The sequence below is a fragment of the Castor canadensis genome, chromosome 10 (assembly GCF_047511655.1).
Source record: "Castor canadensis chromosome 10, mCasCan1.hap1v2, whole genome shotgun sequence".
Taxonomy (NCBI): Eukaryota; Metazoa; Chordata; class Mammalia; order Rodentia; family Castoridae; genus Castor; species Castor canadensis.
The window spans coordinates 80,465,883-80,479,889 of NC_133395.1; the positions used below are offsets into that span (position 1 = coordinate 80,465,883).

General features: G+C 39.1%; 1 protein-coding gene across 3 annotated transcripts in view; it reads right to left on the bottom strand.

Moving 5' to 3' along the window:
- Nucleotides 1–14,007, bottom strand: part of Zmym5 (zinc finger MYM-type containing 5) — a 29,361-nt gene that overhangs the window by 14,763 nt on the left and 591 nt on the right. For 2 of the 3 annotated variants that reach the window (XM_020177087.2, XM_074043667.1), the window contains exons 2-4: nucleotides 13,328–13,396; nucleotides 6,674–7,162; nucleotides 6,360–6,453 (exon numbers count right to left, since the gene is read on the bottom strand). In XM_020177087.2, coding sequence (XP_020032676.2) covers nucleotides 6,360–6,453; nucleotides 6,674–7,162; nucleotides 13,328–13,396 — 652 coding nt within the window. Of the gene's footprint in view, nucleotides 1–6,359; nucleotides 6,544–6,673; nucleotides 7,163–13,327; nucleotides 13,397–14,007 lie in introns of all 3 variants that reach the window. The other variant, XM_074043666.1, reaches the window with a different exon arrangement.

A 14,007-nucleotide genomic window follows, 5' to 3' on the forward strand; every position in this document is an offset into this window, starting at 1 on the left:
AAAAGGGCTGGCAAAGTGGCTCGAGTGGTAAGAGTGCCTGTCTATCAAGTACGAGGTCCTAAGTTCAAACCTCTAATATTGTCAAAAGAAAAAAGAAAAAGAAACAGGATCCTATGGTACAGAACTTTTTTTTTTTGAGATGACATTTCAGTATGTTACCCAAGTTCATTTTGAACTTGAGGACAATCCTCTGGAGTAGCTGGGACTACAGATGTGTACCACCATGCCTGGCTTGGACTTGTTTTTTTCATCCCTCCTCAAAAACAGATTTTGTCTCGTGGCAGTCAGCAAGAGGTCTGTGGTATGTTCTACCTGTTACTGCCTTTGAAGACTTTTACAATAAGACCAGCACTAAGAACCCTATCACATTCACTTCTAAAATGCTACCTTATATTTCCAATTTTCTTTGTCCTGCTTTCAAATTCTTTTATTTTATAGGTAAAAACAAGAACATGGAACAAAAGGAAAGTTTTTCATTCTTCAAGATGGTATGCTGGCAAATCTTGAGTATATCTGAATAAACTTACTATCACTCAAAGAGCATGTTCCTTGCAAAGGGTATATAGCTCAGTGGCAGTTTTTGCCTAGCATGAATGAGGCCCTGGGTTCAATTCCCAGGCACCACAAAAAAAGAAAAAACAAAGAGGATTTGTTTTTTAAATAAATTTTCCTAAATAAATATATCATGAATCTGATACCTGAAATCATCCAGTTATTTAGGACTGACTATGTTTATGTTAGCATTTCTAACTCTTGGAAAAATGCTGGGAGAAAAAAGGAGACACAATCACAGGTGCATTTTTCTTTTCACCACTGTATTTTCATATTGTAATGTATCTCGGTCACGTGCAGTATCTACAGACTACAGGATAGATATGTGTCTTTCATCTCAAACTAGAGTGTCTAAAACTGACCTATTATTTTCCTCCACCCCTCATGTTTCACTAAATCACAGTTCTTTTATATTCCTATCTCTTATATTGACATTGCCTTAGAAGTGACTTAACCTCTAAGAAAGCATCCAACATATTTTCTCAATTATTTCCACCTGATAAACTTGGTGAACAGTCTCTATTAAATCTGAGTAAAGGATATAGTTCTATAGCTTTTGTCTTTAAACATAAACATTTAGAGAACAGAGAACTCAGAAATGCTGTAAGTTTAGCTCATACTTAAAAGACAACAGAAATTCCTTGTTATAAATAAAATAAATGCAGTTATGGAGACATTCTGCTTCATTTATATCAGGTTTTATATACATATTGCTGTTGTTTTTTAAGACAAAGTCTCGTTACTCTGCCCAGGCTGGCCTCAAATTCGCAATCCTCTGGCCTCAGCATCCCCAGTAGCTGGGATTATAGGTGAGAACCACTGGGTCTGGCCTTTTGGTTAATTTATATGAACAAGTGTCAAGTGAAATCATTCAGTGATTTCTGTTTCATTTTAAAATCAGTAATATTTAATCTGATGAGAATATCAAATACTAAGAATGAGATAAAGAGATGACAAGAATAAAAAGAAATCCAAGGGGCCCTGAGTGTTACAATGCTTGCCTAGCACACTCAGAGCCCTGGCTTTGATTCTCAGCACTGGAAAAAAAGAAAAAGAGAAAAAAAAAAAGTTAGGCATGGTAGCACATGCCTGTAAGAGGACATACTGGGCAAGTTAAAGAGACCCTATCTCAAAAGCAAAATGCAGAAACAAAATACAAGCCAGGTTTGGTGACTCATGCCTGTAATCCTAGCTACCTGGGAGACTGAAATCAAGAGGGTCCAGGTTCTAGGCCAGCCTAGACAAACAGTTCCCAAGACCCCATCTTCAAAATAACCAGAACAAAATGGACTGGATCTATGGCTTAAGCAGTAGAACACCTGTTTGGCAAGCATGAAGCCCCAAGTTCAAATCCCAGTCCCACTAAAACAACAAAACACAAACAACCCCCCCAAAAACAAAAACAAAAGGGCTGGGGGCATAGCTCAAGTGGTAGAGCACTTGCCTAGCATATGTGAGATCTTGAGTTTAATCTTAAGTATTGCAACTGCCCTTCCAAAATAAACAAATCCAAGTTTAATCAAAATTACTTTCAGGGGCCCAGGGTATGGCTTAGGGGTACCGTGCTTTGTCCTGGATTTAATACCCAGTGCCAGAAAAAAAGCTGACATGTGACTACAAATGTACTTCTAGAAACTTTTCAAAACAACGTGGCACATGCACAGATGTTCATGAGAAACCTGGTTTACAAATGCAATGAACAGAAACAATTCTAAACAATAAACTATTCAATGAATGGTAAACATAAAAAGATAATTGTATTTGATATATGCTGCTATATTCAATGAAATATATGACCAATGCTTCTTCGAGGTCAAAACCAACACAAGGCTTTAAACTCTTACCTCTTCTACTCAGCACTGTATTAAAAAAGAACCTAAAGAGGATGTCTGAGGCCAAACTATTTCCATAATAGCACTAAGATTTAGTTGTCCCTTTTCATCACTGTGTTGGCATTTGTATTAGTGGTACAAAACTGAGCAGTGGACCCAAGCTGTACTAACAAGCAGTTTTCACTATCATGCACCTGAAAAAAACAAAGTGTCACCTTTACTTATGAAGTTTTAGCATTAGACCCCACAGGTTTAAAGTCATGGTCTGGGCTACCTTAACTCTCTAACTCTAATCACTTAGCTCGTCTAGCTTGAGTCAGGCCTTCACTTGAAGATCCTACTTGCACTTCTAATCAACTGCCTGTAAATCTGAGAGGTTCCCAAGACCTGCAACCCCTGCCAAGATTTGAACACATCATAGAATGATTCACACAGTTAAGGAAAGCTCTATACCTACAATTACAGTTTTATTACAAAGAATACAAATTCAGAACAGCCAAATGGAGACATATAAATCTGTAAGGGTCCAGAATACAGAGGCTGCAGACCAGTTCTGTGTGTAATCAGGCAGCATCATTCTTCTCCCACACTAACGTTTTCATCAACCAAGAGTATGAAATGAGCACCAATGTCTACAGTTTTACCAGGGTCTCATTCCATAGGCATGTTGGTTCATATCATTGGCCACATGATTGTACTCACTTTTCTCCAGCTGCCTTTCCCTCTGTCTGGGTTGCCTCAACTCTTGAACTCTCAATCCTGACAAGCTAGCATTCTGACAAGCTAGTGATCAAAGTTTTCTTAAGGAACAGCAGAAAAGCACCTGCACAATTGTTGTACTCTTGAGTTTTAAAATAGCCATTTTCATGAAGTACCTTTTTTTTAATTGAAAGAATGATAAACTTAAGACTACTGGGAAGCATTTTATAAAAATGAATCAAATGAGCCTGTCACTTCAAGAAAACTCACAGTACTTGTTAATAAGAAAATTTGAACTTTCAAGTGAAAATTAAAACTTTTGGTAACTTGTGTCCACCTCTGTGATTTTGATAGCTTCCTAAACTATCAACACTTAAAAGATCTGTGTAACTCAGTGAACCATTATTTCTAATTCACAAAAACCAATTCACAATGACACCAAGTCACACAAAGGTAAAAAACTCATTCAAAGATCAATCGATTTTACAGTAACAGAGTATGAAAAATTCATAATGTTATACCGTTTCAGATTCCACTTTTAAAGATTTTTTAAAAGCTATTAAATGTCAACTTTGGTGCTATAGCAAAGAAAAAATATCAGTAACTACTTAAAAAGACTACTTAAAATAATTCTTGTGCTGGAGGCATGACTCAAGCAGTAGCAAGACTGCCTAACAAGTACAAAGCCCTGAGTTAAAACCCCAAAACTGAAGGAGGTTAAAAAAAAAAAAAAAAAGCCCCAAAACCTAAATCCTCCCTTCTCCACCCAGACTTTTCTAATACTTTAAGCCATAGATTCCATATAGAAATTGATGTGAGAAGCTTGATTTTGAGATTGTGAAAATGTAAAGCAGTATCACTTTTCACTAAATTTACTGAAAACAGCATTTTTTTCATTAAAAATATTACTGTTATATAATGAGTAATTATTTATAAATGAATACTTTTAAAATTTCCTAAGCTTTTAATTTTCAATAGATTAACAGATTTTAAAAAAAGAAAACTTTGGGGTGCTCAATCATTTTAAGAAAACTGAGACCAAAAAGTTTGAGTATAGCCAGGTGTGGTGGTGCACACGTATAAGAGCAGAACTCAGGAGACTGAGGTAGGAGGATGTTAGCTGAAGACCAGCTTGGGCTACCTAATGAGATCGTGTTTCAAAAAGCTAAAAAACCAGCCAGGGGCCAGTGGCTCATATCTTGTCATCCAAGCTACTTGGGAAGCTGAGATAAGGGTAGGAGGGGGAAATCTTAAGTTCAAGACCTGGGTAGGGAGTTTGTGAGAACACCATCTCAATCAACAGCTGGGCAAGATGACACACCTGCCATTCCCTTACATGGGAGGCTGAGATCAGAAGGATCACAATTGCAGACCGGCCCAGTAAAAAAGTTTTCGAGACCCCATCTCAATGGAAAAAAGTGGGGCATGGTAGTGAGCCCCTGTCATCCCAACTATGGCAGGGGCATAAAATAGGACTGCCTATCTCTAAAATAGCCAGAGCAAAAAGGCCTGGAGGCATGGCTCAAGTGGTAGAGTGCCTGTCTTGCAAACTCAACAGCCAAGAGTTCAAACCCTATTACCACTAAAAAACTGGGTATTGGAGTGGCTCAAGTATTTTCTGGGGAGAGTGTGAACCCAGGGCCTCATACATACTAGTCAAGAACTCTACAACTGAGCTAACTCCCCAGCCAATCAGAGTATTCTTATAACCAGCAAAGAAGATTGTAATTTAAAAAATAAGAAGGCTGGGGCATGGCTCAAACCCTGCTTAGCAAGCACAAGTTTCATCCTAAAATTCAACAGGATAAAAAGTACTAAAATGGTCAAAAACCCAGAACTGGCCTCTGACCCCCAAACCCCACATAAATAATGGAAAAGCCATAAAAAGTAATTGTTAATTTTTTGTTTGCTTTTTGAGACAGAGCCTCACTATTTAGTCCAAGCTAGCTCTGAACTTGCAATCCTCTTCTCTTCACCTCCTGGAGTGCCTGAGTGCTGGGATTACAGGTGTGTGCCAACATATCTATTACGGATTGCTTTTTTTTTTAATTTTATCAGAATAAGACTATTAACGTTAAAGTTTTTTAAATACAGTATATAGTTCTCTGATCTAAAACTTTCCAACTTTTAAAATCAAGAAACTAATAAAATGCTGATTTAAAATTAAAATCAGAGCCGGGAGTGGTGGCTCACAACTGTAATACCAGCTACCTGGGAGGCAGAGAACAGGAGGACATTGGTTTGAGTACAGAATGGGCAAAAGTTAATGAGACTTCTATCACCTCAACAAATAAACTGAGCACGGCGGCTTATACTTGTAATCCTCGCTACAAGGGAAGAATAGGTAGAAGGCCTGTGTGGTCTGAGGCCCAGAGCAAAAATGTGAGACTCTATCTGAAAAAAAAAAAATAACCACAGCAAAAAAGGGCTGGAAGCATGGCTCAAGTGGTAGAGTGCCTGAGTTCAAATCCCAGTACCATCAAAACAAAAATAAACTGACAATCAAAACTACGCTGCTCCAAAGTAAACACTTCAATAGCAAAAATGGCAATGTCAAATTACATAATTACAAATTAAAATTCAATTATTACATAATATTACTTGGTAATATATTACTTTGTTCATTCAGTTCACTGTCCATCTTCTTATTCTACAGTATTTATTCATTTATTCATCATTTCCAGTGCTGGGAAGTGGAATCAGGCCTCAGGCATGCTAACATATGCTCTATCACTGACCTACTACATCCTCAGCCCTACAATTTTTATGTTAAAATAAACAAGAGTGGCTGGGTGCTAATGGCTCACACCTGTAATCCTACCTACTCAGGAAGCAGAGATCATGAGGATCGAGGTTCGAAGTCAGCCCAGAGAAACAGTTCAAGAGACCCTATCTAGAAAAAAACTCATCACAAAAAAAAGAGCTGGCAGTGTCTCATGCAATAAAGCGACTACCTACCAAGTATGAGGCATAAGTTAAAGCCCCAGTTACTGCCAAAAAATAATTAAAATAAAATAAGCAGGGGTGGTGGTAGTAGTTAATGACGGCTTTCAATTAAAACACTTTAGATATAAATCACATTGAGTAGAGCAAGATTAACCTCCCCAAACTTCAAAGTAGTGCCTTATTAGAGTAAGTAAAATATTCTATCTTAACATGAAAGCTAATAAATTACTTCATACAGAATACAAATAAAGCAGGTATGAGTACTAAAAAAGAATAGCTAAAAGTTTATTTCCTTTAAGTAGAAAACAAATAACATCATTTACTGCTTACCAGGATTATGATGAATTGCAAATCTTGTATTCTGAAATACATCTCCTGCCACATTCATTTTATCAGGATTAAAAGGTTCTACTCCAGTCTTGGTCTGTGAAGTTAAAGATGGGGTGTATGTTTGTATATTAACACCAAAATTACTTGACTGAAGTCCTTTAGCGACATCTCCCAAGTTGGAATTCTATAGTGATGTGATATGTGTAATCATTAGGTTCGTATCACGCCCAGCATTCAGAGCTTACACTTGTTTTTAAGGTTGTAACATTAATAATATGCATTTCAGAGAGTCCATTACCCATTCCTGAATTTACCTTACTTCTTGAAAGACTGGAAGTGGAGAAATCCAAATCTTTGGTACTATTTTTAGTTCCAGGAAGTGCCCACTCAGGAAAACTGGAAGAATTTTTCTCCTCCATTCCATTTGTTTCTATGTCCTCTTCATCATCAATAACAATTGTGTCACATGTATTTCCCTTCTGAGAAGGCACATCTCTTGAGTAAGGTGGAATTATGGAGTAATTTCCTTGTTGCTTTTCATGTTTTGATGGCGTGAATACAAAGGTTCTTTGATTAGCTATTGCTGAAGCAGAAACTGAAGGAGGGTGTATAGATTCAATAAATACAACATCATCATCTTCTTCCACCGAAGTGTTTCTAGTTCTATTGACTAAAGGACTAGGTGGATCACCAAATGAATTTATGTCCATAAGACTAGCTGCCATGGTTGCATTTCCTAATAAAGCAGGAGACTGTTCAGTCAGTCCTACTCCTCCAACTGACTGTTCATCCATACCAAGAACCTGTAAAAGGGAAAAGAAAAAGTTTTCCTTTTTTTTTTGTATTTTACTGCAATGAAACAGCACTGGTAAAACTTTTTTTTTTTTAAACATAATTCTTTATCTAAACATTTTTGAAAAAACCAATATTCTTGTTTACTTAAATGTTTACTTTGTAGAGTGATGATATGTGATTTATATATTGGTTTTTTTTTTTTTGAGATAAGGTCTTTCTATGTAACTCAAGTTGGCTTCAAACTTGAGCTCTATTTGCTTTGCCTCCTGAAGGCTGGGATTATGCACCTGGCGACATTTATTCTTAATATGTGTCTTTAAATATGTTAACTCAGTTAATGCTCATGTATGTGAGGTAGGAACTATTCTTTTTACTACATTACCAGTAAAGAAACTAGGATTAAGAATATAAGTAATATGTACAAATCTCCAGTGCTAGAAAAGGTGAGTTGGGATTCAAATTCAATAAATCTTACTCTAACCCTATTTCGTAGCCTCTATATTATATGCAACCGATGTGGAAAACAGTGGTTAATAATTACGTATCTTTTGTTAAAGAGACAATTCATTAACCAAAAATCAACATTCAAACAAGGCTATTGTCATTGGGAGACTGTTTGCCTATCAATGTGTGAGGGTTAAATCTCCAGTACCACCACCAAAAAAGAAAAAAAAAAAAAAAAATCCAGGTACAGTGGCCCTTGCCTGGGATCCCAGCTACATGGGAGATAAGGGCAAGAGGATTTGAAGTTTGAGGCCAATCTGGATTACATAGGGAGACCCTAATTCACAACAAACAAAACAAAAACTTTGAAAAGATATTTTACCTGGACTTAAATACTACACAATAGGTGTATGTACTGAAACCTAACACAGGAGTTAACTTAATGAGATAATTATATACACAATCCCAAAAATTGTTAAATCCCTTTGAAACTAGAAAGTATTTAGGCAAATTCTTTGTCTACATCCTAAGATTTCCACAAATGTCTAAGTAATTTTAAATCGTTACCTAGTTGTCTTGTGGTATCTTATTAATTTACATATTATATATATGTATTTTTTTGGTACTGAGGTCTGAACTCAGGGCCTTACACTTGCTAGGCAAGTACTCTTCCACTGAACTAAATCCCTAAACTCAGTAAGAACATTTAATTGATTCTGTAATATAATAGAAATTACTATTAAGAAGTAAACGTCAATATAAAAATCTAAGGAAAATCTGCACAGAAAAAGTCAATACAAATGCATATTACCATTATACAAAAAGTTAGGCTGAAACCCAAGCAAATTGCTTAAACTGAAACTATCTCTAGGGAATGGGAAACAAACTTTTAAAATTAACAGGACATCTCCATCTCCAGGAAAAAAAAAAAGGTGCTACCAATAAGGGATAAAGATAAGCATTAATGAGGGCTGGTGAGTGGCTCAAGCGGTAGTGGCAGAGTGCCTACTTAGCAAATGTGAGCTCCTGAGTTCAAACTCCAGAACCACAAAAACAAACAAACAAACAAAAAAAAACATTAAAACAAAGACATGAAAGATACTTTCCCCCTACCTAAATATTAAATATTAAATATTCAGCTTTCTTCTGGTAAAACTTCTTTTAGCAAAACCTCATAATTGGGATCCCCCCGCCCCAAAGTTGTTGCATTTACATGTTCTTTGGCATCTTATGGACTTGGTTATGATGTTTCTTTCTTTCTTCCTTTTTTTTTGAGACAGGGTCTCCTTATGTAGTCCAAGGTGGCCTGAAGCTCACTATTTTCTGTCACAGTCTTCTGAGTGCTGGGATTACAGTTGTGTGTTACTACACCCAGCCTACAGATTTTTCGTAATATAAAAAAAAACTTGGGCCAGGTGCTGGTGCCTCACACCTGTAATCCTAGCTACTCAGGAAGTAGAGATCAGGAGGATCAAGGTTAGAAGCCAGCCCCAGGTAAATATTTCAAGAGATCCTATCTCAAAAATATACAACGCAAGACAGGCCTGGCAGAGTGGCTCAAGTGGTAGAGTCCCTGCCTAGCAAGCATGAAGCCAAGTTCAAATGCCAGTATTGCCAAGAAACAAAAACAAAACTCAACTCCAAAGCCAGTTTCATATTTATTAAGTATTATACTATAAGTCTTCCCATTAAGAGTCAGAAGCAAATGTGTACCACTATACTAAAGGTACAAATGTAACAAGATATGAGAAAGAAAAATCAACTAAAAAGGCCCACAAATAGCAACAAGCATTGTAGTGCTCATTTATGAAACTACTTGTAGAAATCAATAGCCTGAAAGGAATTAAGGTGGCAGAATGAGCAGTGGTGATGGTGCAAGTCTGCTAGCCAACACTCTGGAGTGAGGCAGGAGGATGGTGAGTTTGAGGCCAGCCAGGGCTACACAAAAAGATGTCAGAATGATCACATACAACTAACTTCACTCCTTTCCAAAACTCCCCTCAACCATAATAAAGGTCCTATTTACAAAGAAAGGAAAAATAAGAAACTAAAGCAACCAACTCTTATAAGCTATAGAGCAGATGAATGAGTGGTTAACCAATTCAGATGACCTGACATGTCAAACTCTCAAATAATGATGGAAAAGACTGAAACATCCTGTCTACACTGTATTAGAATCTGTATGCGCTGGAACAGAAGGGGTGAGTGGCTAACTAAGGAGGTTGGGAGATCCTAGACCCTTCCCTCCCATCATGTTATGGTGAGAGGCGTTTCCTTGCCCTAGCAATAGTTCTTAAATTCTGTTCTTTGGGGAGGACAGAACACAATATATTTGTCTTTGGTTCACCAAGCACCAGCAAAATGGTTCAATATAATGCATATAAAATGATCCCTCTCTCACTTGAGTCCCAAAAAATGGCACCCAAACCTTATCTTCTGGGTAGCAGGTTCTCTTCTCTGGAATATTTCACAGACTCATCCTTGTGGAGCTAAGAACCAATAAAAAGGAAAAAATCTAAATACAAGGATCTGCAAAACATCACCCTTTAGTGATGCAAGTTCAAAGTAAGGAAAACACCACTCTCAATCTTCCAATCTGCTTTCTAGTTCCCAAGTTTTTTTTGTTTTAGAGATAAGGTGTGGTGTGTGTGTATGGGGAAGATGGGTCAGTGGTAGAGCACTTGCCTAGCATGCATAAGGTCCTATGTTGATGCAGTGGAAGGGGACAGAAAAAGAAAATTAAACTGAGACAGGATCTCCCCACCCAGCTCAGGCTGATCAGGAACTCAAGATCTTTCCACCTTCTCCTGCTAATGCTGGGATTACAAGTATATGCCACCAGGCCCCGACAGTCACCAATTCTTTTCTTTTTTTTTTTTTTTTTTGCAGAGCTGAGGACTGAATCCAGAACCTCATGCATGCTAGGCAAGTGCTCTACCACTGAGCCACATCCCAGGCCTATTTAGTCACCTTTTTTTTTTTTTTTGGTGGTATTGGGGTTTGAACTCAGGGCCTCACACTTGTTAGGCAGCTGCTCTACCACTTAAGCCATTCCACTAGCCCATTTTTTGTGTTGGGTATTTTCAAGATAGGGTCTCACGAACAATTTGCCCAGGCTGGCTGTGAACCACCAACTTCCTGATCTCTGCCTCCTGAGTAGCTAGGATTATAGGTGTGAGCCACTGGCACTTGGCCTAGTCACCAATACTTAATCAAAAGTGAATTACATTTTTCCATTTTCTTACATGAGTACATAATAGTTCCAAGGAATAGGGGAGGGAATAAAGGAAAATGATGGAGGGGGTGAATTCAACCATGGCATATTGTAAGAACTTTTATAAATGTCACAATGTACCCCCAGTACAACAATAATATGATAAAAATTTTAAAAGTCATGTATGTGTGGATAGCCTTTAATATGAAAAACAGTTGAGGAAAAAATAAACTTAACAAATAATTCAGGAAAAAGAAAACAAGATGGGCCAGGCGCTGGTGGCTCACGCCTGTAATCCTAACCACTCAGGAGACAGAGATCAGGCAGATCAAGGTTAGAAGCCAGCCTGGGTAAACAAGTTCACAAGATCCTATCTCAAAAATACCCAACACAAAAAAGTGACTGGTGGAGTGACTCAAGGTGTAGGCTCTGAGTTCAAACTCCATACAGAGGGAAAAAAAGGAAAACCACATAATAATCTACATGGATAAGAAATATGTAAGGATTAAAAGATTAAGAAATTCACATTTCTAGGGCTGGACACAGTGGCAAATGCTTGTAATTCTAGCTACACAGGAGGCAGTGATAAAGAGGATTGAGGTTTGAGACAAGCCAGGGCAAAAGTTAGCAAGACCCTATCTCAGAAAACAAGCTGGGCAGGGTGGGGTACACTTGTAATCCCAGGTATAAAGGAGGTGGCAATAAGAGAATCATGGCCTGAAGTTCACCCTGGGCAAAAGGAAGACCCCATCTGAAAAATAAACTAATGCAAAAGGACTGGGAGTGTGATTCAAGTGGTGGAGAACTTGAGTGGAAACCCCAGCACAGCATTAGGGGAAAAAAAAAAAAAATTTACATTTTTAATAATAAAAGAGTTGATGCAAATTAAAAGCTCAGTAGCAGAAACAGAAATTCAGTACAGGGTTAAGATAAAGCTGAGGAAATCTCAGGAAAAATAGAGGATAAGAATTCTATCCACACTTAACTACACGTGTGTGTGTCTCCTGTAACTCACTTTATTTTCAGGCTGTTTTCAATTCTCCTAACAATCTTGGAAAGTTAAGACTTAATTTATTCATTTATAAAATGTGCATAATAAGGATCAGAGAATAAGTGATTTACCAAGGTGAATAAAAGAGCAAAGATTTGGACCCTGATATGGCTGGAATCAAAACCAAGTCCTCTGTACAGTGTGCTAGAGCACATTGTAAATACCTTAGGAAAAGTATTTAAAAAATTTTAAAAACATTTTTTTGGGGGCAGTACTGGGATCCTTCTGATTTCTGCGTGAAGTAGCTGGGATTACCCCTGTGTGGCATCACATTTGGCTTAACTTTTTTTTTTTTGGTTGGAATGGGGGTTGAACACAGGGCATCATGCCCACAAAGCAGGCATGAGTGCCTGAGCTACACTTCCAGTCCACTTCTGCTCTGGTGATTTTTGGAGATGGAGTCTCTCAAACTATTTGCCTAGGTTGGCCTTGAACTGAGATTCTCTTGATCTCAGCCTCCCAAGTAGTCAAGTAGCTAGGATTACAGGCATGAGCCACTGGCCTGGCAATACAGTTTTTTTTTTTTTTTTAATGGTTCTGGGATCTGAACTCAGGGCTTCCTGTTTACAAAGCAGGCAAGTTATTAAGTTTTTTTTTTTTTTTTTGAAAAAAGAAAAATACAAGCCTGGCAAAGTGGATCAGGTCTGTAATCCTAGCTACTTGTGAAGGTGAGACTGGGAGGATTCTGGTTAGAGGCCAACCAGAGCAAAAGTCTTCTGAGACCCCATCTCATGGCATGGCAGTGTATGCCTGTCATCCCCACCTTTATGAGAGGATGAGATTGGGGGGAGGATCACATTTAAAAAGCTTGCAAGAAAGGCTAACAGTGTAGTTCAAGTGATAGACCACCTGCCTAACAGGAGTGAGACCCTGAGTTCAAACCTCAGTACTGTCCCCCCAAAATAATTTTTTTAAAAAAAGGCTTGCAAGACCCCATCTGAATGGGAAAAATCTAGGTATTGCAGTGCATACCTGTCATTGCAGCTATGACGGGAAGCATGACATAGGAGGATCACTTTCCAGGCTGGCCCATGCAAAATAAATCAGACTCTATCGCCAAAATAAGGAGAGCAGGACTGGAAGCGTGGCTCAAGCGGTAGAGCACCTGCCTAGCAACAGAGAAGCCCTGAGTTTAAATCCAAGCACTGCCACTTAAAAAAAAAATTCCAGCAGCACAAAGAACAGAAAATTTATCCTTTGAAAAAACAAAATATGTTACATGAAAAGCATTTTTATGAAAGGGAACTAATTCAGTCCTACTTTGAAAGTGTAGAAAGTAGCACAGGTGTTTACGCCGGCACACAATCTCAGTGCCTTTCCAGGATTATCCTGGTTTGGCTCTGGGGGCAGAGGCCCACTCACCAATTATTCTCTGTCTTGTCTTCAGAAAGGTAAAAGGCAAATCTTACAAACATGCCACTACTGCATTAAGTATTAAACAGGAAAGCAGAGAAATTGACTCACAATGGAGATGTTTTCCTTCTTAATTTCTGTCAATGCTTTACCAGATGGGTCTGAAGGTGATTCCTGGCCCTGGAGTAAGAGGAGATTAAAAAATGATTTAACCGCGACCAACCTGCAGGCAGCACCAAATCAACACCACCAGTGGGATCACAGGTCAAGTTTCTACACTATTCAAATCCCAAACCCTATATTGGGTAGAAACCAAATTTAAGAAAACATTATGGGAGCGTTAATGAGGAAACAGAGGTAAATGTGTCCTTTCAAATTACAAAATACGGGTGGGTGAGCAGAGGGCGCCCATCCTCTCCTCGGGGAGGTTGGGAAACTCGCCTGGGCCCCAAGGTTCGTCCCCCGCAGGCGACTGGCTCCGTGTCGGCCAATAGAAACTGCGCTAATAGATAAGCCACCGCGCAGGGCCGGGGAAAGCCGCGAAGGAGGGGACCCGGCGGGGCACGACAGCCACGTTCGCCACCGCAAACTTAGGGACCCCGGCTCGGGCCGACAGGGTGGGAGCGCAGCCCGAGAGCTGGAACGGCGGCCCGGCCCGGCCCCGACCCCGCAGCAGAGAAAGGAAAACAACCGCGACCTCCCGGCCGCCCCTCGTCCCCGTCCCCGCGGCCTCCGGCGACCCCCGCCCCCGGCGTCCGCCTCACCCGGCCCGCCCGGCCGCGCCCGCACTC